The 22,517-nt window shown below is 40.2% G+C and overlaps 1 protein-coding gene across 2 annotated transcripts in view; it reads right to left on the bottom strand.

Moving 5' to 3' along the window:
• Positions 1 to 303: 303 nt before the first annotated feature.
• LOC124613878 (ubiquitin carboxyl-terminal hydrolase isozyme L5) overlaps positions 304 to 22,517 on the bottom strand; it is an 86,207-nt gene continuing 63,993 nt past the window's right edge. For both annotated transcript variants that reach the window (XM_047142611.1, XM_047142610.1), the window contains 3 exons: positions 11,344 to 11,541; positions 10,093 to 10,192; positions 304 to 599 (listed from right to left, as the gene is read on the bottom strand). In XM_047142611.1, the coding sequence (XP_046998567.1) occupies positions 354 to 599; positions 10,093 to 10,192; positions 11,344 to 11,541 (544 nt within the window). In that variant the 3' untranslated portion in view covers positions 304 to 353. The remainder of the gene's footprint in view (positions 600 to 10,092; positions 10,193 to 11,343; positions 11,542 to 22,517) is intronic.

Raw genomic sequence — 22,517 nt, 5'->3', positions numbered from 1 at the left:
AGTGTCAACAATTTAAAAGGATCTGTATTTTAAAATGTTCCTCCTTATCATCTCTCTGACTGCACATGAAGGCATTTTGGGTGCAAAACCAAATAAAAGAGCCACTTTCTATTTGAAATTTTCAGCTTTTGTTTCCTAATTTATATCTTGATAAACTTTGATGTTAAGTATCAAAACATAATAGTGACATTATTTTACATAGGACTTCCAAAATGCAACTGCAGTAAATTACACTTATGATTAAATGGTACTTGCATGATTAAAAATTCGTAAAAATGTTGAAATGAAATGATGACAGAAATGTGAGGTTTTACAGTAAATTATATTTATTTATTTTGTAAATAATACAAGTGTTAAGTTTTCACTTCCTCTCGTTTGCTTTCTTTTTCTAAAGCCCTTTCCTTTGCCTTTTCGTATAGTGGCAGCAACTGTCCCTCTTTTGCTAGTATCTTTAATATTTCAACAATTAAAGGCAAATAATTATGCTTTCTTCTAATATTCTCAGCCTGATATCTTTTTATTTTGGCTTCTTCCTCTTCTATGAGCACTTTTAATCTTGCAATTTCACTCTGTTGAGCATCAGTTTCCATTCCATTCTCCTGCAGAAAAGAAGGTTTACAGATTACATATAAAAATTATATTGTAATGTGCTATTATACCCTCTTTAGAAACCAAATACTCTATTGTTTATTTATGAACCACAAAGTACTGTGTAACAGTCCCACACACAACACAGTTTTTAATATAAGACAGCTTTTACCTGTCAAATTTCACTAGCTTCTCTCACACAGCAACAAAAAAAATTGTAAGTTACTTCATGCCGTGTCTTTGCTTTTAATATAGTTTATTCAACCAAATAAAATGTTCTTGGGCCTCCAGTCATATCAAGTGTCTAAAACACTAGTCAAGTGGAACAATCACTGATGGTATACCCCATCAATCCAAAAAGTTCCAAGACTGGATTAATAAAAAAATAATGAATGGTTGAGATGGTAATTTTAACACTTCGCTTCAGGTATTCTACATTGTGTTCACCCCTCCACTCCACTCAAGTACAACACACAGGCCATTCATTCAACCATGTGAAACTGTCAGAAAAATCCTTCTTCAGATGCTGCTCAACTCGCACGTCACATTGGCTTGAATGTCAGTTATGTTGCCAAAGTATTGATGTTTCATGTGAATTTCTCACTTTGTCGTTTTGTTATAGGTTCATATTGGTAACACGAAGTCTCATCACCCTTGATGAGGACAGAAACATAAATATCAGTAAAACTAAGGACAGTCAGTCCTAGCGTAGAGTTGCTGCCAGAAGGTGCAGGAAGGGTCAATACAAAAGAAAGAAGGATATTATTCTACAACAGGAAGAAAAAAAAACAACAAAATGTAACACCCAAGAAACTAAGCAATCAGCAAATGAAGGTTAATGTAACTGAAATAACAATCACATCAATTGTGAAAGCAGGTGCACAACTAACTTTAGTTTCTGCAGACTTATTTTGCAGGATAAATTAAAACTGGAAAATATTAACATTGGCTATCACTGCGTAAAACTGAGAGGAACTGTTGGATGGAATGCCTTCAAAGCTACAAGGTGTTTGGAGATTTCTTCGCCGACTGTATTGCAGGGATTCATTATTTTCCAGGGGAAGGAACCAAGGATCAATTTCTCTGCAGGCAAGTTAACAAGGTGTTTTGAAGGAGATTTTACTGAGGTTGATTCATTAAGATCCGATATCACGAGCGGAATGCCCTGTGATCGAATAAAAATGTAGTAAACTTATCAGATTATTTACATACCACTTACAAGCAAGAGATGAATAGAAGACTCACTAAAATGCGGAAGTGCTATGTCGTCGACACACACACACACACACACACACACACACACACACACACACACACACACACACACACACAAAAAGGTACAGTCTGCTTTGCTACCTTTCAGAATGGAATTCTTTTCTCACACTGTAGGAGAAACAAACTCTCTCTCTCTCTCTCTCTCTCTCTCGGTGTGTGTGTGTGTGTGTGTGTGTGTGTGTGTCCCTTTCTCCGACAGCTTGAAAAAGGAACTTCATTCTGAAAGCCAGCAAAGCAAAGCTCTTTACCTTTTGTTTGAGGATCTGTCAACGAAGCAGCTTTTCTGCCTTTCAGTATTCCAGATTTGATAATGTGTCAGTTGAAGGTTTCTCATTATGTATAAAATGTATGAAGAGCAACTCACTGGTAGTAAAGGCCACAGTGATGTCATACTTTTTAAATAAATTGGCTATACAATACGAAATGTTACCTAGAAATGGAATTTAGAGTATTTCTTAACAGGAAAGTCATTTTTAAGAAGTGTAGAAAAATTTATAGTGTTGTTTGTTTTATCATTATAAAGTTTTTGTACGAGATTTGCTTCATATCCATTACTGACTGCTATGTACTTAAGTTATTATGTTCTGTAGCTATAGCGGAAGGGGTTAGAGGCACCCCAGTGATATGGGGGTGGCAAGAAAAAGCACGAATGATGATGTCTGTTGGGGTAGGTTTCCGGTAAATATAAAAAATAATTTTACCATGTACTGAACATAGTTCCAGGTCCAGAAAACTCAGTCCATCTCCTTTTCATGCCATGATGGTGTCATCAACGTACCATATGTAGAAAGAAATGCTATTGGCTAGATTGGGGGGGTGGGTGGGAGGGGGCGGTGGGGTGGGGGGGGGGGGGGGGAACCTTTTCAAAATTATTAATGAAGGTGTCAGCTAGAAATCCATCGCAGCCTTCATTTTGTTGATACAGCCGACCACTGAAACTGAAGTAGGCCTAGATGTACTGTAAAATGATTCTCAAAAATCTGATAACTACATTCTTAGTGATGCTAAAAAATCTGATAACTATATTCTTAGTGATGCTCTAGCACATGGTGCAATTTCTTATCATATCGACGAGGTGCATTCAAGTTCTAAGGCCTCCGATTTTTTTTCTAATTAACTACTCACCCGAAATCGGTGAAACTGGCGTTACTTCTCGACGTAATCGCCCTGCAGACGTACACATTTTTCACAGCGCTGACGCCATGATTCCATGGCAGCGGCGAAGGCTTCTTTAGGAGTCTGTTTTGACCACTGGAAAATCGCTGAGGCAATAGCAGCACGGCTGGTGAATGTGTGGCCACGGAGTGTGTCTTTCATTGTTGGAAAAAGCCAAAAGTCACTAGGAGCCAGGTCAGGTGAGTAGGGAGCATGAGGAATCACTTCAAAGTTGTTATCACGAAGAAACTGTTGTGTAACGTTAGCTCGATGAGCGGGTGCGTTGTCTTGGTGAAACAGCACACGCGCAGCCCTTCCCGGACGTTTTTGTTGCAGTGCAGGAAGGAATTTGTTCTTCAAAACATTTTCGTAGGATGCACCTGTTACCGTAGTGCCCTTTGGAACGCAATGGGTAAGGATTATGCCCTCGCTGTCCCATAACATGGACACCATCATTTTTTCAGCACTGGCATTTACCCGAAATTTTTTTGCCGGCAGTGAATCTGTGTGCTTCCATTGAGCTGACTGGAGCTTTGTTTCTGGATTGAAAAATGGCATCCACGTCTCATCCAGTCACAACCGACGAAAAGAAAGTCCCATTCATGCTGTCGTTGCGCGTCAACATTGCTTGGCAACATGCCACACGGGCAGCCGTGTGGTCGCCCGTCAGCATTCGTGGCACCCACCTGGGTGACACTTTTCGCATTTTCAGGTCGTCATGCAGGATTGTGTGCACAGAACCCACAGAAATGCCACCTCTGGAGGCGATCTGTTCAACAGTCATTCAGCGATCCCCCAAAACAATTCTCTCCACTTTCTCGATCATGTCGTCAGACCGGCTTGGGCGAGCCCGAGGTTGTTTCGGTTTGTTGTCACACGATGTTCTGCCTTCATTAAACTGTCGCACCCACGAACGCACTTTCGACACATTCATAACTCCATCACCACATGTCTCCTTCAACTGTCGATGAATTTCAATTGGTTTCACACCACGCAAATTCAGAAAACGAATGATTGCACGCTGTTCAAGTAAGGAAAACGTCACCATTTTAAGTATGTAAAACATTTCTCATTCTCGCCGATGGCGGTAAAATTCCATCTGCCGTACGGTGCTGCCATCTCTGGGACGTATTGACAATGAACGCGGCCTCATTTTAAAACAATGCGCATGTTTCTATCTCTTTCCAGTCCGGAGAAAAAAAATCGGAGGCCTTAGAACTTGAATGCACCTCGCACTGCAGTTTTTTTTCCTGGGCTTTTTAAAATGTGGGAGGTTTGAAAAGGATACACTGCATATATAGTGAGGCACAGGCAGGGTTGACAAATGAAACTGTCCATTACTTTCACCAGCATTTCAAGTTGAACTGCAGGAATCTTTTCACAGGTTCAGTCACCTCCAAATCTCTAAGTTAGGAATAGGTGATGCAAACACTCGGCTCTTGAGATACCCCACGAAAAGAAATATCAAGCAGTCACATTTAGGGATCTGGCTGGCCTCACTATGCACTCAAAACACGACATTATTCTGCCCACGAACACTATACGTAACATGGCCATTATCTCGAACGGCATGCCAAATTCCAACGGGCGAACAGCAGTTTGCCATTGTGGTTCTTTAAATAGAGCAGCCACCAGATACTACTATTCATACAACTGTTCCATAATTTTTGTGTAACTTAAAGCAATTTTAACATTTTTTAAATGTTCGGATAATAAGTTGCCATCTCTTTAATCTAAGAATAGATTATCAATGCAGCTAGCCGCTATCTCTGTGTAATGTCTTGTCTGTATAGACGTGTATCTGTTGTCTTTAAGATCCCTTCACCTTCCCACAAGCCTATACAGTAAAGTAAGGCCCTCCCAGTTCTTGGCTGATCTGTGATAAGACAGGCGAAAAATTAGACTAATGGAGGATTATTGGTATTATCTCTATTTTTCATTCGCTCTCTCTCTTTCTCTCCTTTATCTGTGTACAGTTTTTAATATAATATTTCATTACGTGAAATCAGCCAAATAGAATCTTTGGTGGAGTCCTTCGTCTTGGTGATCAGCGGCTGGCTTGCTGTAAGAGATCTTTACATTTATTATAACTGTTAAACACTGCAGTCAGTCGGGAGAATCAATCGTTTGGACAATTTGTTCCTTTTACGAAAGATTGCGAATTCCAGATATGTACGAAGCCTTTTTGGACGATTTAACATAGACTCAGTGATTGCAGGCTCTCTTCGACACAGCTGAAACTTCCCCACTAATTACAGGGCCAACGTGATCAACAAATGATTCAGAAAAAATTCATTCGTTCATTCACTCCAGAACAAAAAAGTCACAAACCTTATTTATGGAGGAAATTGTGTATTAAATCCATCTCCATTACATGTCCAGATCTCCGGTGATACCATGCCTTAATTATTTTCCTTTTACAATCTCTTTCTCTTCAAAACCACTAGCGCCACAAATGTTAATTGGCTCGCTTTAGCGAGAAGAAAAGCAGAGTATATATCTCTCAGAAACACGTCAATCCCTCAACAGATACTCCAGAAGACTCCAGAAGCTGTCCTAGTTACCACTCTAACAACCATGGAGAATGCATATATGCATCTCTGTTATTTCAAAGAATAAACGCACTAGAAAATACTTCGGCGTCGACGAGCTGTCGCCACATATATTACGAGAAAATCAGATCAGATGACTTTTCCAAAGTGAATGAATGTGGATGGTTTGATTGAAAATGATTAATCGGTGCGTGGTAGAGGGTATTTGCTGTGGGGACATTACACAATGATTAACTAATACTTAATATATTATGAATTTCCTTCTTGTTAGAATAGTAAATGAAGCAAGAGGTCAACAAAAAATTACTGGTGAATAACTCTGCTCATTCTAAAGTAGATGAAAACAAAACTAATATTCACTCCAAAATCAGACATACCTTTTTTTTTTTGCAGGACAGAATATACATATACAATATGCAGTTTACAAAATGAATTATATTCTAGAGCTTAGAAAAACAAATCTTCTATGCATAAGCTCTTGCTGAACCTGGAAATTACATCTTTACCACCATAAGCGAGAATTATGTGCCACGGCATCAGAAATCTTCACTATTGTTACTAGAATGTAATATCAATAGACCATGATAGCAATGACGCACTGTGTGTCAAACTGGACACACTTCACATTGCAATCACTGTTGACCTGAAACGCGGCAGTATGAGAAAAGCTGGCGAAGAGGTAGTCTGCACCGAAATTAGTAAAATGAAACGAATCCTGACTATGCAATTCTGATCTACACAACAAGCACATTCAAATATCGATCCATGTGTGACAAATTTTTATGTGCACATTACACTTCATTGCAGTCAACCACACCATGGGGCATGGAGCCAATGGACCCACGCATAATAATGAAGATTCTCAAGGTCAGCAAATGTCCTGAGGATGACTGTGACTGAGCTACAAATACCATAATAATTCAATGCACTTCATCTTTCCCTAAGTGGCTCCATAACTGATTTTTTTTCTGAAGCAGTATCTCAAGAGAGATCTGTAACAAATTGTTTCAGTACATTTCTTTCTGTCAAACTAACAAGACTATTCCATTGAGAGTCTCAAGAGTTCACAGAGTCTTTCAGAATTTTCTGAGAATTCCGGGTTTTCCAGGCAATAATGGTGGCAGCATCTGTAGCTGGAAAGAGATGTTTGTAGCACCTAGACTAATATAGGATGTTATGTTTGGCAGAGACATTGGTCATCTTCTGCTAGGTCACTAAGTACTGGTCACAAAAATAATGATGATCAATATGAGTTACTTCTGTTAGAAACCTGGTCCACTGAGCCATAATACTGCTACACACAACCTACACCCGCTGTCTACGTATGTTGCAGTCTCATACATGCAGCATGAATTCCACTCCTGGATGTAGACTGTTGCTACATTAGTGGTCCTCTGGTAATAACATGTACTATAGCACCCCAGTAAAATAGCATCAGAAAATTTTCATTTGTCTCAAAGACATTAAGCCTTTGACTGCTTCAGAAATGGAGCTACTAGTCACGTTAAAGAGAACTGTGTTGTTGCCTATTATGATTATCAACACTGAGGGACCCTAACAAGTTCAGTGTTACCTGAAACCCGTCTTGATCCCACATTAAATATTTCTATAGTGCTAGTAGAGACATTTCCACTCATGTTTATTCACTTCCATGGCCAAATTAATGCTGAGACTGTCATAAAAGTCTTTTGTGGCTATTAAAATTACGTAGCCTGGAAAAGTTACACAGAGAGTATGAAGAACAAGTATTAGAAACATATAAAGCTATTTCCAAATCCTTTAACAGCAGTCACAAGGCACAGGAACCAACTTGCACTCATGCATAAATGGGGAGAAAATAAAGCTAGGGAAAAATGTATCAAACGGAGATCGTCATAGAACGCAGGATGTAAACAGATACAGGGCATAAAAGGAAGGCTGTGAAACGGAAAGGAAAAAGACAGAATACCATTTTTACTCTACTATGAGATTTCCCTCCAAATATTATCTGAAAAATACAGTTCATCTTAAATTCACAGATATAGCTTAATATACCAGTCATCTTACTTTAACAGACAAGGGGTGGGGGGAGGATGCACTGACACCAGCATGGCTGAATGTGGGGAGTGTACTGGCAAGGGGACTGCAAATACTGTCATGTTGCCAACCATGGCAATGCATCCCAGGTACCTTGTGTTTTATGAACAACTACTGTGTTTTTTAAGTTCAGTTCTCCTGATCTAAATGTAGTCGGGACTGAACTGGCCTTACAAAAAGACAAATACTCAACAATAATGTACATTTCTACAGGAGATAAATCATTCCAACGTAAATATGTTCACACAGAATGCCCAAAATTCAGCATAATAAATGAATCCTGAAGTTCAACAATGGCACTAAAGTGGCAACTGCTTTACAGCAATGTTGATTTCTAGGTTGGCAACAAATGATAAAATGTACGGTCAGACTGGAGTGGTCACGTTTCTGCCAGTTCATCGCTGAGAGGATAATACTGTTGTTATTCGGTTGTCTTAATCTGTAGGTTGCAAGTTACAGCTGTGACTGTTGAGAAACCTACATTTACTATTCAAGAAATTATCCAAATAAAGCTGCTGGAGATGAAGCGAATATTTCCATCAATTTTTTTACGTAGATATTGACTCAGCTTGTCAATTTAATTAGTTAAAAACAAAAATTTCTCAACAGGCATCCTTTGTAGTAGTAGTAGTAGTAGTAGTAGTAGTAGCATAGCGGTTCTGAGGTACCCGGTATCAACTCATGCTGAAACACCTGTATTATAGCACATAATGTAGTCTCCACAGTTGGCAATGCAGGTGGTGACTCTGGCCTGCAGCTGATCGTACAGATAGCAAATACTATCCTGGGAAACGTTATGCCACACCTGCTCATCCTGTTCATGTAGTTTGCAAGAGCTGTTGGTGGACGAGTCGCTTCTGGTCCCATCATATACCACTTGTGCTTGATTGGAGTCAAGTCCAGAGATGGAGCTGGCTAAGGAAGTTGCCGCACATCAAGCGGACAGAGCATATTGAGCTTCATGGGCAGTGTGCAGAAAAGCATTATCCTGTTGGAACCATCACCTTCTTGGTGCACGAATGGCAAAAGAGTGGGTCTAACAACATTCTGCACGTACTGAGTGCTGGCTAGCATACTCTCCACTAACTGGCTAGGATACATCCAGAAATACCAAAGTGAACGAGAGTTGTAGCTTATCGCAAACCACACCACAATGTCCACGGTGGAGCCAGTGTGTCTTGGATGAATGCACTCTATGTGACAGTGCTCACCAAGCGTATGTCATACACACAGAGGACCACAGTGTGCCATTTCTTCTTCCAAGTGATCCTCTGACAGCACCAGACGACCTGTGCGTGCTTGCAGTCCCATTGCTAATAACAGGTTCGCAGCACCTCATGTTGGCATGTATGGGCTCATAAGCCTTCTTATCTGTGCTCTGGTAGCTGTATGATCTACCACTGCTGTCCTGGCAAGCATTCGTGCTGTGTAAACATCCAGAACATTGTCTAGGGTTGTGAGAATGTTCAGCATCGGTACACAACTGATGCAGTGTCCAACCTATGCGGCAATTTTCCGAAAGGACCATCCAGCCACTCTGAAGGCCACAATTTGACACTTTTCAAACTTGCTCAATTGTCTACAGTAAGCATGAGTACATCCCCGTGGCATGCTTGCTTCACATGTTTGCACCACACTGAGCCTTCTGATTGTGAGCATTCCCTATTAAAGGGTAGACACAGATGGGCACTCGGGTAGCTATGCCACTATGCCAACAAAGTCGTCTTTCCACATCCACTAAACCCCCCAGCAACGAGTATGAGAGTCTCACCAGCTTCCAAAGACCTACTGGGTCATGAAATTGCCTCAATTTCAAAATGTTAGTGTACAACACACAATTAATTTAGTTTCAAATGCATATGTTTGAAAATAGTGTCATTTAATAAAATATTTCAAACAACATCCATTAGAACATAAAATACAGTAACTGCGATAATTCAAATGAATGTATGTATAAATTAAGTATCCATTCTCAAAATGCGCAAAATTTAAATATTTAATGACTATAGACAGAATTTATACATACATGAGATTTCATATGGGGGTGTTTGTCTAATAACAACATTTCAATTGGACACTTATGTTACATGGAACTCACTTCACTTTAAAACTTTACACACAGGATGGGTAATTCATAGACTGCAATAGGTTTACTAGTTTTGTACAGCCATATGGGTTCCACTTATACACATATCTAACTGAAACACGTACCCAGTGATACAGCAGTAGCTTTAGCCACAGCTAAAGTAGTCTTGTCAACATTTGAAAAAGCAAGTCACTGGACTTCAACACTTTAGAAAGTAACTGCTGTTTTTTGTATCATTTTTATGTGGCTTCTTGGCTACTTCAAATGGTATATTTAGTGTCCAGTTAACAATTTCATATCACTATTTTAAGAAAAAAATTTTTGGCTCCTCATATATTCTTAATATTACATTCTGCTTACCTCCACCTGTTTTTGTATCTCTTGAATTTTCCTCTCATATATCATCCTTCTGTCTGATACAATTGCCATAAGGTTAAAATGAATCTCTCCTTCACTGTACCTGAAATTAAATGGAGCATTGTACAGATTACACCATCGGCAGGAAATTCAGAACTGACAGAAAAGACAATAAGGAAGATTCCATGTCACCAAAACTATTCTCTGCTGCCATAAGAGGACGTTTTCAGATAACTGAAACTGAAAAGTGAGGAAGGAATACATGTTAATGGAATATATGTGAAACACTTGTTTGCTGAAACATTGTACTCGCCACGGCACAAATACACAAGTGGAATTTAACAGAACAAGTTTGAAAATAGCTTCAAAAATCGATTACAATTGGACATTCTTAGTCTTATGAATAGCCGAAGATTTGAAAATTAAACAATGTAAAGTAACACAATGAAGTGTCAATGAAGCAGTAGATGAGTTTTTATATTTAGGTGCATTGAAAGAGGGGAAAGAAGGAAGATTAAGGTTCACTGTCTCATCAATGAGATGGTCACTGTGGATTGAGCACAAGCTTGGACTAAGGATGGATGGGAAGCACATTAAGTGATTTTGGAAAAACATAGAAAACCCACATCTGAACAGCTGGACAGTATTTTTCACTGTTCTTTGGGTAAATCAAATTGGGTTTCCAAGTTCTATCTGCCTGAGAAAGGAAAGCTCATGACCTGTTTGTATCACAGCTAAGGGTTGCTCAACAAGCATCTACAGGTTCTCAGACACACTAGGGGAGGGGGGATGGGGAGGGAGGGGGGGGGGGGGAGATGCATAACAAAGCAGACTAGAGTGGAATATTTAACTAGGCGCAAGGTGATAATGAAATGAAGAGGGACGGAGATTCCAAGAAATAACTAGATGACGATAAAACAGGAGGCTGATAGATGACTTTAAAAAAGTAGCAGTATCAACATGAATGTCTTAGCCAAACGCTACAATGCATGGGAAAGTATAGAGAAGGTCTTTATCAAGCAGTGGATGCCAAATGGTTGATAATGATCAGCTTTCCGGAAAACTGCAGAAATATTTCAAGTTTAACAAGAAATAAACATACGATTTTTAAGCTGCAACAACACATTTTTGTTTAATATGCAACACCCTAAAAACCACTGATGGTGCTTCAGAATTAGAAACACATATGCAAGAAAATAAAAACTTATCGCCAATAAACAAATGACGTTTTAAATAAGAATAGATACTACTTACTTTTTAATTCTTTTTTCAATTATAGGTCGCACTACGTCCAGCCAATCAGCATCAGAGGCCACAGGTCCCAGATCTATGGGACCTTCCTTCAAGCCATCTAGTTCATACAGACGGCCTTCTATTGGCACATATCCCACAAAATGATAGACCTCATCATTCTTGGACGCAAGTTTTGATTCATATTCAAACAGAGTTTGCCTGTAAAATATTTTATATTCTACGAATCACTGAAGTAATTAAAAAAGGCAAAGGCTAAAAGTAATAATTTATTTGCACTTTAGCTCCTAAGGCACTAAACTGCTGAGGTCATCAGCCCCTAGACTTACACACAAACTTATACTAACAACAACAACTACTACTACTACCTACTACGGGTCACATCATTCAAGATTAATATTTGCGATGGTTGCTTGCTTATGTCAACTGCAAAATTTCTTGAGTACAACTATCAGTGAAAACAGCTCGTGAAAGACAGTGGTGCCAGGTTTTGTAAGTTATGAGAATTTGTTCTTTCTTTTAAAAAATAACACATATATTTGCACGCATGGGGGAGGGGAATCAATTGTCAGAATAGACTACCAGGGTGTATACGGGGGAGAGGAAAGATCCTGGATTTTTCCCGGATTTCCCGGTTAAAAATACACATACCGGGTGAAAATACACTTTTTCCGATATACTTTCCCTCGGACCTGTAAAACCTATCAATCCTTTGAATGGTAAAGGTTTTTATATACCGGTGTAGAACAAACCAGCACTTTAGGAAGAAAGGGCATCATGTGTTTTCGAACGATCTTTGATGCAGCAACATGTACACAGCATATTTTCTTATTATGAAAGTACAACAGGGGGGGGGGAAATCCCAGATTTTTCCCGGTTAAAAATACACTTTCTCCAGGATGAAAGAACATTTTTTCCATGTTAAGTAACAGTATACTTTTTCTCGAAACTGTAAAACTTACCAATCCTTTCAATGGTTGTGGTTTTATACACCGGTGTAGAATTTCCCGGCACTTTAGAAAACAAAACTCACGAAAACAACAGGTTTTAGAAAGATGTCCGATGTGCAGCAACATGTACACTACATATTTTCGTATTACAAAAATATAAATTCGAATTCCACCAAACACTGCATGTTACTTTCCGAAGGATTGAAATCTAGATTGCGATGCGCTTTTGTAAGCCAGTTGTAGCTCATATCAAGCGATCTCGCCAGCCGATATTCAGATCATAGGACACGTGATGTAGTCAGCCATTAGCAACATCACTGTAAAGTAGCGCGAACACACAAATAGGAAAAGATAATGGTTTAAATTAATATACATATATACATAGTGTTGCTAGAAGAAAAGAAAAGCTTTTACGTTCAATATTGGTCACTAAGATTAATAAGCTGCCAGAGAAGCTAAGCTTAAACACATAATGATAATTTTTGCGCGTGTTACAATTTAAAGATACATCACAAAAATGTGCCAGTAAATTTTTTAACAACATAAATGTCTGATCTTCTGGGCTTGAAAATATTCTAAATGGTCACCCTCAAAGATTTGATTTTTTAATGAGAGTCAAATGCTCTGTGATTTAAGAAATTCATCAGACATTCGCGAACACAGAGTTCATCTAGCGTAAAAGGAAATTTACTTTGAAAGTAATGCTTTCCAAACAACCATTCGCAATATTTCCCCGCAACCTGTTAGAAATAGAATCGTTTCAGCAGTTGCCAGAGCGCGCAAAATAACAGGTGTCGCAGCGCTTGCGCAGCTACAATGACGCAGGAAGCCCATACGTTCGTATGTGTAAAACATTAAAAGATCTTACATTATGTCATAAAAGAAACAAGACATTAGAGGACATTCCAAGAGCATGGGAATTTTGTGAACTATACTAAAATGCATCATTCAGCTTAAAGTGCACATTCGTATGTCCAGATTCAGATGTAAATTTTCTTGGAGTACCTGTACTGTATTATCTCATGTTTGGTTCTTTATTAAGGCATAATGCCACGCATGCTAGAAGATGAAAACGTGAACTTGAGATGCAGCTAACAGTATAAACAAGCCGATAGTGTGGAATTAAACACTTCGTTTCCAATAAATTGACTGCCTCAGTGGAAAAGATTAATAAAAGTCAAATTTCTTTAACAAACTGACAAAAATAACTTCATTGCTCTGCAAGGCGACCAACACTTAACTGTCAGAAAGGTGGAAACAAAATAAAATATGAAACTAATTACATATTTTAGCCTTCCGTAATGATGTGAATGTATTTTAATTCACTTGTTAGCTCCCAGCCACAGAACCCGTTTCGTTTTCATTTGAAGTGAGAGCAATAAACGAAGAGGAAACAGCAAAATCACTTAACGTAAACATGGGTCACGTGGAGACTACCACCTCCCACTACAACTCAGACTGCTCTGTAAATCAGATCCAGATCTAGGATATTTCCGAACTGGGGCAATATTAGATAGTGGCACTCCTCCCCTCCCTTGAGCATTTGAGGTAGGACGCCAAAAATTTAAAAATCAACTTTTCAAAAATATCTTCATTTTGTAGTACACATCTTTCTGAAGAGACTGATACAAAAAACATATCTATTTGAGGGAACGTAAGACATGTTATTTGGTCTTAAGTGTGGCAAAGTGCAGTGCCACGCCTCTCTACACAGCATTCTTCCATTGCACGTCTCTTATATTTCGCTCTGTGGAATTCAAACATGTAATATATTGTAATGGAATGGGTGCCACCAAACTATATTCATGGCAGTGGAAATTAAAATATGCTGTGGTGCCTCTCCTGGTCCCAGTCTGCCGGTTTGACATCCTGCTCCTCTTTAAAAAATCTCGGAATTAATACTGGTTGGAATTATTTGTAACAGGCAGAAAAAGAGGCTCTTCAGAAAATTTGCAGTCTTTACTGCCTATTAGCTAATAACTTGCTGATTTGTGTGACATAAAATTAAATATAGGATGCATAAAACGAGTAAAGACAAGAGACAAGCAAGACAGTATGTGTTTCTTCAATCATTAAGACCTAGCTTCTTTTCTCTGTAATATTGTCACAGCTTTATATGGCGTACTTTCCTTTCTGGGAAAGAATCTACTACCTCATCAAAGTTCGTCAACGTTTTGTTACATGAAAAAACGAAATGCCGTTGTCCAATGCGAGAAAAGCTGTTAATATAAATTGTACCCAAGACAGGTGTGGTTTCTCGATCTGATTACGTGTATTTTGTCACTGCTATATAAAACGAAGTAGGCCTGTCCAATATTGCAGCAGTTGTTACACACACCAAATAAACGAGACTCTTTTGGCACAAATGGTCATTTTTATAACACGACGGAATATAATTCGTGAAGTACCACTATCAAATGCCTATTAGGCCAACTACAAGCAAAAAGTTGTGTGTCAGGAGACAGTTTCACATTTCATTCATACTCACTAGCTTCTGAAGCATGAGATCGAAAAGTAGTAGTACTAAATTTTTGAATAAATTTCGAATCGTCATATTCTCCCGTAATTTGTGAGAGTCCCAGTTTTTTCTCCTTCCTCGTTCTAACAAACAATTTTATCACTAATTCTGTAACTACTCCTGTCAATGTCGAAACTTATTCTTTGATTAATTTCATCACAGGTTTAGTTATCCGGTTGGGCGTTATTACGTGCTCGTACAATGCGTTTTCCACACTACTCTCAGAATACAACTTCAGTGGCTGCTAGCCAGGGACTGTATAACTGGCCCTTAGCAGTGTAGCGGTCTGGCCAAAAATTTTCTGTCAGAATTCCATTTTCTTGGACACACGGAGGAGACAATACGCAATTTTTGTTGCCTGTTATTCCTGTTAGTCATTTTCTTCCACTCCGGTAGTCTGAATCTATGGAATTCGCTAGTAGTTATAACAACGCTGATCATTTGCAAACCCAGTCAACTACATAAACAGCGACTGGCATTCATACGTTCGGCTTTATTCCACTCGGCTCGTATAGATCCATCCCCATTTGTCTGCAGGAAAGTTTATTTCTAGATGCGACGGGGATTCCCCTGGCAGAGTCATCAAGTGGACTATGCACGCATTCAAAAATCAACTTACGATTCTTTCAGAAATCGACTTAGAATTTGTTCAAAAATGTTCAAAAACCAACAGGGATGCGTTCAAAATCATATGAGAAATCGATAGACCAACGTGCGTTGGGTGCTAGGCACTTTGTGAAACAAGGTCTTTTTCCTCAATAATATGAATTTGGCCCCACTTGCCCCCTTAAATATATTACAGGTGAAAAGTAGCAAGTGTCCTAAAGCTTAGAAGCTAACATGTGCTGTTTCACATCTATTTTCTCTCTCACTCAGGCCAAGATCAAGGGGTGTGTTAAAGGATTTGTACCTTTCTGATGATACATGTTCCTTGTAACAATATTCCCCTACATAATCAAAAGGTTAAGATAATAAATGGCCAACAGTATTGGCCAATTCTATTCTAGAAATGCTAGATCTAGCCAAAGGACTCCAATTACAAGTGGGTTAGCTCTCGCAAAGGGGTTAGCAAATATAATACCTCAGGAAGGCAATAATCAGTTAAATTATATAACTGAAGGTGGAAGGGGTGTGGAGGTGGGGGGGGGGGGGGGGGGGGGGGGGGGGGGGGGGGGAAGGAACCAATGACATCAGTTTGAAGTACGATTGAGGTCTGCTAACATAGTTTCAAGAACCAGCTTCAAATAATGACTAAAATGAAGGTGCTTTATTTGCCACTACCAGTTTCGTATCAGTACAGATGCGTTTTCAGGTTTATATAATTACATTTCCATAATGTAGATGGACAACTGTGGAGTCCCAGCTTTCCGGAAGTTATCCATATTAAGAGTCAAACCACAATGGTGGGTCATCATAATAAAACTGAGTACATGCAAAGATGCTTGTCAATATGTACAAACCATGAGTACTAAACAAGCCAGGCCAGGTAACACACTGTACAAAGGATATTCTGAAAGTTTTGCAATATGACGTGACAATAAGTCGCAGGAGGTTGATTGTTGCTGTGTTTTGAGAATACTTCATACTTGCATTGTAGCAGCTGTGTCGAGTGTGTGGGCACAGCCATTCACTAGTAGGGCTAGTTTGAAGTGTTTGCTATGGTATTGTGGTCATGAAGTGGGATTCCGGCAGTTTTGCTGCATAACTTCACACACGGTTTAGACATAGACCATGTGCTTTGAAGAAATGACTTTTGCACTCAGTGATGTGTGTCTACTTCGTACAACTATATTCCGATAGTACAGAGGCTTCCATAGAGGAAATTTCACTCTGGAGGACACTGAAAGGGCAGGAAGGCCACGATCAACAGTTACAGAAGAAAACATTGACGCTGTGAGGAAAATGCTACAAAGACAGGCGAGTGGCCTACAAGCAGATAGAGGACAATTTAGGGCTAAATGCACCAGCAATTCATTCAATTCTACATGATCATTTCCAAATTAAGGAACTTTGTTGTTTCTGGGTGCTGCACAGACTGATGGAAGAGCAGATGACGCGACGTGTGATTGGGTGCCGGGAGATGTTAAAGAAGTTTTCTAAGAGACATAATCAATATGTGAATAACATCCTGACACATGACAAGACTTGGCTGTACCATGAGGTGGCAACTAAGACTCAAAACAAAGTTTGCATCTTTGAAGATTACAACATACCCATAGCTGTCAGAATAACCTGATCAGTAAAGAAGAAAATGGTAGCTGTTTTTTCAAATCGAGTGGAATTGTGGAGCTTGTTGTTTCAGACACACAAAAGGCAGTCACAACTAAATGGTACACTGAGCAGTGCTGTCAAAAGTCAACCAACCTTTGAAAAACCTGTGGCCGAAGTCAATAATGGACACTTGGTTCCTCCAGCACGACAATGCTCCAGCTCCCACGCAGTAGCAAGAAAAAGGAAATGCTGTATTGCGAAACATTCCTAGTATATACACACCTCAACAAAAGTCTCCAGTATCATTGAGTTTACTTACAATGACTTCTTATACACACCCACTGAAAGTTGTACAACACCTTATTAACAAAATAAACGCAATTCTTTCCAAAAACAAGAACGATTTGGCTACAAAAAATCATTACAAAACAAAGCAGGATCTCTCTTAAGTGTATATCTTGAAAAGAAAAACGGTGAAAAATCTTTATTCATGATGATGATGATGATTATTATTATTCGTCTTCAGTAGTGAGCATGTCCTCCCACCACATGGGTTAGTTGTTCTACTCTGTGAGGCACACTCTAGATGAGACCATCAAGAGTATCTTGGGATACGAGGTCCCAGTCCTCAATAGCAGCTTCAGCGAGGCCCTGAAGAATGTCAGATGGAACCGGATATTGTGCAATACTCAGTTGCATTCATACCTGGACACATTGCTGGCCAATGCATTCACTTGATGTTGCGTCTTTGAAGATACCGAGACACTGCTAGAGTAAAGTGCGATCTTGCATTGTCATCGACTAGGATGAATCCACGTCTGTAGCTCCTTACAATCATTTGCAGAACTCTTGGAGGTATCATGGACCAGTCAAATTACCATACATGGGAATTAGAGGGGTCTGCCGTTCCGTCATTATCGCTACCCACAAAATTACACTTCCACCTACAAATGGATCGACTCCTGAATGTATCAGAGTTCTTGGTGTCGTCTAGTGCTTCTCCAAAGACTAACACATCTAGTGTCTGGTCGCAAACCAATCCTGGTATTGTCAGCAAACATGATGTTACCCAATACTGCAATGGTCTAATGTCAATGTGCTACAGCCCAGGTCGTTTGACTGCATTGGTTCTATTGGTTCAATGCAAAACTTCTCATGGTCTTCTGGAATGAACACCACCCTCATTCAATTTTCTGCGTACTGTTTGACAGAGATACAAATACTTGTCGCCCGGCAGAAGAAACTGAATAGCACTGTGGTGTAGTGGTTATGATACTAAACTGTTGCATGGAGGGTCGTGAGTTCAAAACTCACCTGGACTGTACAATTTTAATTTCTATATTCAGTTCAAGTACATTCTAGAAGTATCCATAAATGCCAAGAATCATTGTACTGGAATTTTCTGTAGCTGTATATATCCTGTATGTATTCTGGGCGGAGGCAGTTCACTCCATGTTCTTGTACGTGCAAGTGGTAAATAAACCTTCGTAAAGTGAAGTTAGTGGTCGTCATTCAGCTAATTACACCTTCTTCTACGTGATATTTTTCTGGTGGAGGTGCTGGGTACTGGAACTTGTGATAGCGCACATTTCTGACGACACAGTGGCTCCAGTCAGACCATGACAGAGTCGCCGTTTATGTGGTGAGAAACCCGAGTTCGAGCCATATTCAATAGATTGCAATCTACCAGAGACAGAAGAAGAAGAGGACATTACGATGACAGCACAGTGTGTCACCACATGAGATATCTTTCCGGGTTCTCTGGTGATTACGGTTAAGATCCAAACAAGTGGCTGAAGGTATATGAGCGTACAGCCAAAATTTAACATATGGGATGTGTTTGGCTAACGTATTTTTCTACATGGAGGGCACTGCCAAGCAAAGCAATGGTATGAGAACAAGGAGAAGTTCACAACCTGGGAAGTATTCCAGGCAGAACTGCACAAGTATTTCGGCGATACACGATGACAGACATTCAAGGCTGAAGATAAATTAAAGTGCAGGACACAGTGTCCAGGAGAAACTACAGCATCCTACATTCAAGACGTCTTGGAGTTGTGTAAAATAGTGTCTCCTACAATGAAGGAGGAAGATAAGGTTGCACATCTCATGAAGGGTGTTGCTGAGGACCTGTATCAAGGCCTATTCCTGAAGGTTTCACCAGCAGACGACTTCATAAAATGGTGCCAGTATATAGAGACAATGCATCAAAAAAGAATTACACCCAAGAAGTTTGAACGGCTTCCAAACGTTGTATCAATGTCTGTGATGGAAGAAGCAACTAATTTCACAAGCGTTCAGCAGATAGTGAGAGAGGAAGTTCAGAAGGCACTCCGATTGCACGGTGAACAAAAAACTGAGACAATTCAAGAGACCATAAGGGAGGAAGTGGAACAGACACTGAAACCAATCTCTCGTCCTTCATTTCCCTTTAAAATGGCAAAAAAGTCGAGACCAAGGCGGAGTTACGTTCCTACAATGCCGCATGAAGAACACCTTTTTGGGCACCAAGGAAGACTGACATCTGGAGGACCCAGGATAACCAACAGTATGTTTCCACTGCAGACGACCTGGACATGTGATGTGCTACTGTTGAGAAAGGCGGCAGATATTTGATGATGTCTGCACCAGAAGACAGCAGACCGATCTTAGTCGACGCCAACTCCGGGACGACGAAGATGAACAAGAAGATATGGGTGCAGGACGACGTGGGTCACCATCGCAGCAAGCTAGCTGCTGGAGAGGGCGCTCCCCAACACTCCAATCAAGGTCTCCATCGCCATGTAGAAGCTCCTGCCGATCACCTAGCCACCGCAACATGGAAAACTAAAGGGTGCGGCTTTCCTTGGAGGTGAGACTGCCAAAGAGAAAAATCCTCCGCTGTCGATCACTACAAAAATGATAGGAAACTATGTCGATATCCTCATGGATGGCAGACCAGCCCAAGCTTTTGTGGACTATGGAGCTTCATATTCAGTCATTTCGGAGAAGTACTGTCACCAGTTGCAGAAAACCATATTTGTCGACAACAAAACATCTCTGCTGAAGGTGGCTAATGGGAAATATGTAAAACTTACAGGAATATGTACCATTTGTGTGGGTATAAATGGCCATACACAACCCTTAGAATTCATCGTCTTACAAGAGTGTAGTCATGACGACATTCGAGGATGGGACTTTTTGAAAGCTTCTCAGGTAATTACAGATCGTGGTCGCTCGAAGATTATGCTAGACTAGATGAGATACTGTGGACAGGAAGATGCGCATCTGAGTATGTGGAGACTGTGTGCTGGATGAAGTGATCAGTCCTGCAGTCAGCGGTAGAAAGGTAACTGTCATGTGGCATGCCATGCATCAACCCATGGATCTTTTAGTGGAATGTAAGAGAAGTATACCTCTGGAGAATAACTTGGCCATCCCAGCCTCTGAAGTCTCATTTAAAGAATGGATTCGGTGAATTGTGGATAGTTAACTGTCGCTGAGAACCGCAGATCCTTCCAAGACGTGTGTGCATAGCAAACGCTGAGCTGTTAATTGCAGAACAGCTGAGCGCCAAAGAAACCTCCCATGCTGAGTCTGTGAGCGAAATTAGTGCTACCACTATGAGAAAAGATCTTCTAGCTCAACTAACACCAAATCTCATTAAGGAACAACAGAAGAAGCTACTTGCCATTCTTCAAGAGTTCTCTGAACACTTCAATCCACAGGTGAAGAGCAAATTAGACTAATCGATGGCGATGCACCAGATTAGCACTGGAGACCATCAACCAATAAGCCAGAGAGCATACCGTGTGTCAGCAATGGAACGTCAAATAATTCGCAACAAGGTAGAGAAAATGATGAAGAATGACATCATTCAGTCTTTGCAGAGCCTATGGTCATCAGCAGTGGTCCTCATCAGGAAGAAGGATGGCAGTTAGCACTTTTGTGTTGATTACAGGAAGCTTAATAAGATAACCAAAAAGGAAGTTTACCCTCTTTCATGAATTGACGATACACTAGATAGTATGAAGGGGGCCAAGTTTTTCTCAACCATGGACATGACTTGGGATACTGGCAAACTGAAGTAGATGAGGCTGATTGTGAGAAAACTGCAGGCAATACCCCTGGGGGCCTGTATGAGTTTGAGGTAATGCCGTTTGGTTCGTGTAATGCACCAGCAACTTTTGAACGGATCATGGATAATCTTCTACATCACCTGAAGTGGATGACGTGTCTTTGTTATTTAGTTATTTAGATGACATTACAGTGTTCTCAGAGACATTTGATGAACATACAAATAGACTGAGGGTCATTCTTAAGCATATCCAGCAAGGCGGACTGAAACTTAATTCAAGAAAGTGTCTCTTTGGAGCAAAAGAAATCAAAATACTTGGACACCTTGTGTCAAACGAAGGTGTGGGGCCAGACCCAGAAAAGGTGAAATCTATAATGGAATTTCCTATTCCTAAAAGTATTGGAGATGTGAGAAGCTTCCTCGGATTACGTTCTTATTACCGTCGTTTTATCAGGCTTTTGTATGAAAACCAGGTCACTCCAAGAGTTGCTAAAAGTCAATGCAAAATGGGGTGGTGCTCAACAAGATTATTTCGATGTGCTGTGAAAAGTTCTGAGGACTGACCCTGTACTTGGTCTGTATGATGAGAGAGCACCTACAGAACTACACATAGATGCCAGTGGTTACGGGGTCGGTACTGTTCTGGTGCAAATTTCAACTGGAAAAGAGAAGGTTATAGCCTATGTTTCTAGGACCTTACAAAAGCCGAGATAAATTACTCAACTACAGAAAGTGAATGTCTTGCTGTGATGTGGGCCATGTGCAAATTTCGACATTATCTCTATGGAAGGCCAGTCACAGTTGTTACAGACCATAATTCACTTTGTTGGTTGACAGGTCTTAAAGATCCAACAGGACGACTAGCCAGGTGGGCACTACGTCTTCAAGAGCATGACATTGCCATAGTGTACAAAAGTGGAAAAAAACACCAAAATGCCGACTGTGTCTCAAGAAACCCTGTGCAAGACCATCAAGACTTTGATGAAGACAGTGACTGTCTCGCTGCACTCCAGGATCTCTCTGCTGAGCAGGAGGAGGACGCCAAGTTTATCTCAAATTATGCTTGCCTTAAATCGGTCAGAGGATGTGAAAGGACAATTTACGGTAGTTAATGGATTGCTTTGCAAGAAAAACTTTCATCCGTTTGGAAAGATGTGGCTACCAGTGATTCCTAAACACATGTGCTTAGATGCTCTACAGAAATTCCATGACACACCTGAGCCCAGACATTTAGGATTTATTAAGAAAAACGATGGGATCCGCAAGAGATTTTTCTGGCCAGGTTTATTTAGGAATGTCCATCACTATGTGTTGCACTGTCTAGAGTGCCAGAGGAGAAAGGCAGTTCCTCAGAAACCACCTGGCCGACTCATACCAATTCCACCAGCCGAAATGCCTTTCCAGCTTGTTGAGATTGACCACCTCTGATGATTTCCAACGT

Source organism: Schistocerca americana, chromosome 4 (genome assembly GCF_021461395.2).
Source record: "Schistocerca americana isolate TAMUIC-IGC-003095 chromosome 4, iqSchAmer2.1, whole genome shotgun sequence".
NCBI lineage: Eukaryota > Metazoa > Arthropoda > Insecta > Orthoptera > Acrididae > Schistocerca > Schistocerca americana.
This window is presented reverse-complemented; position numbering and strand designations above follow the sequence as displayed.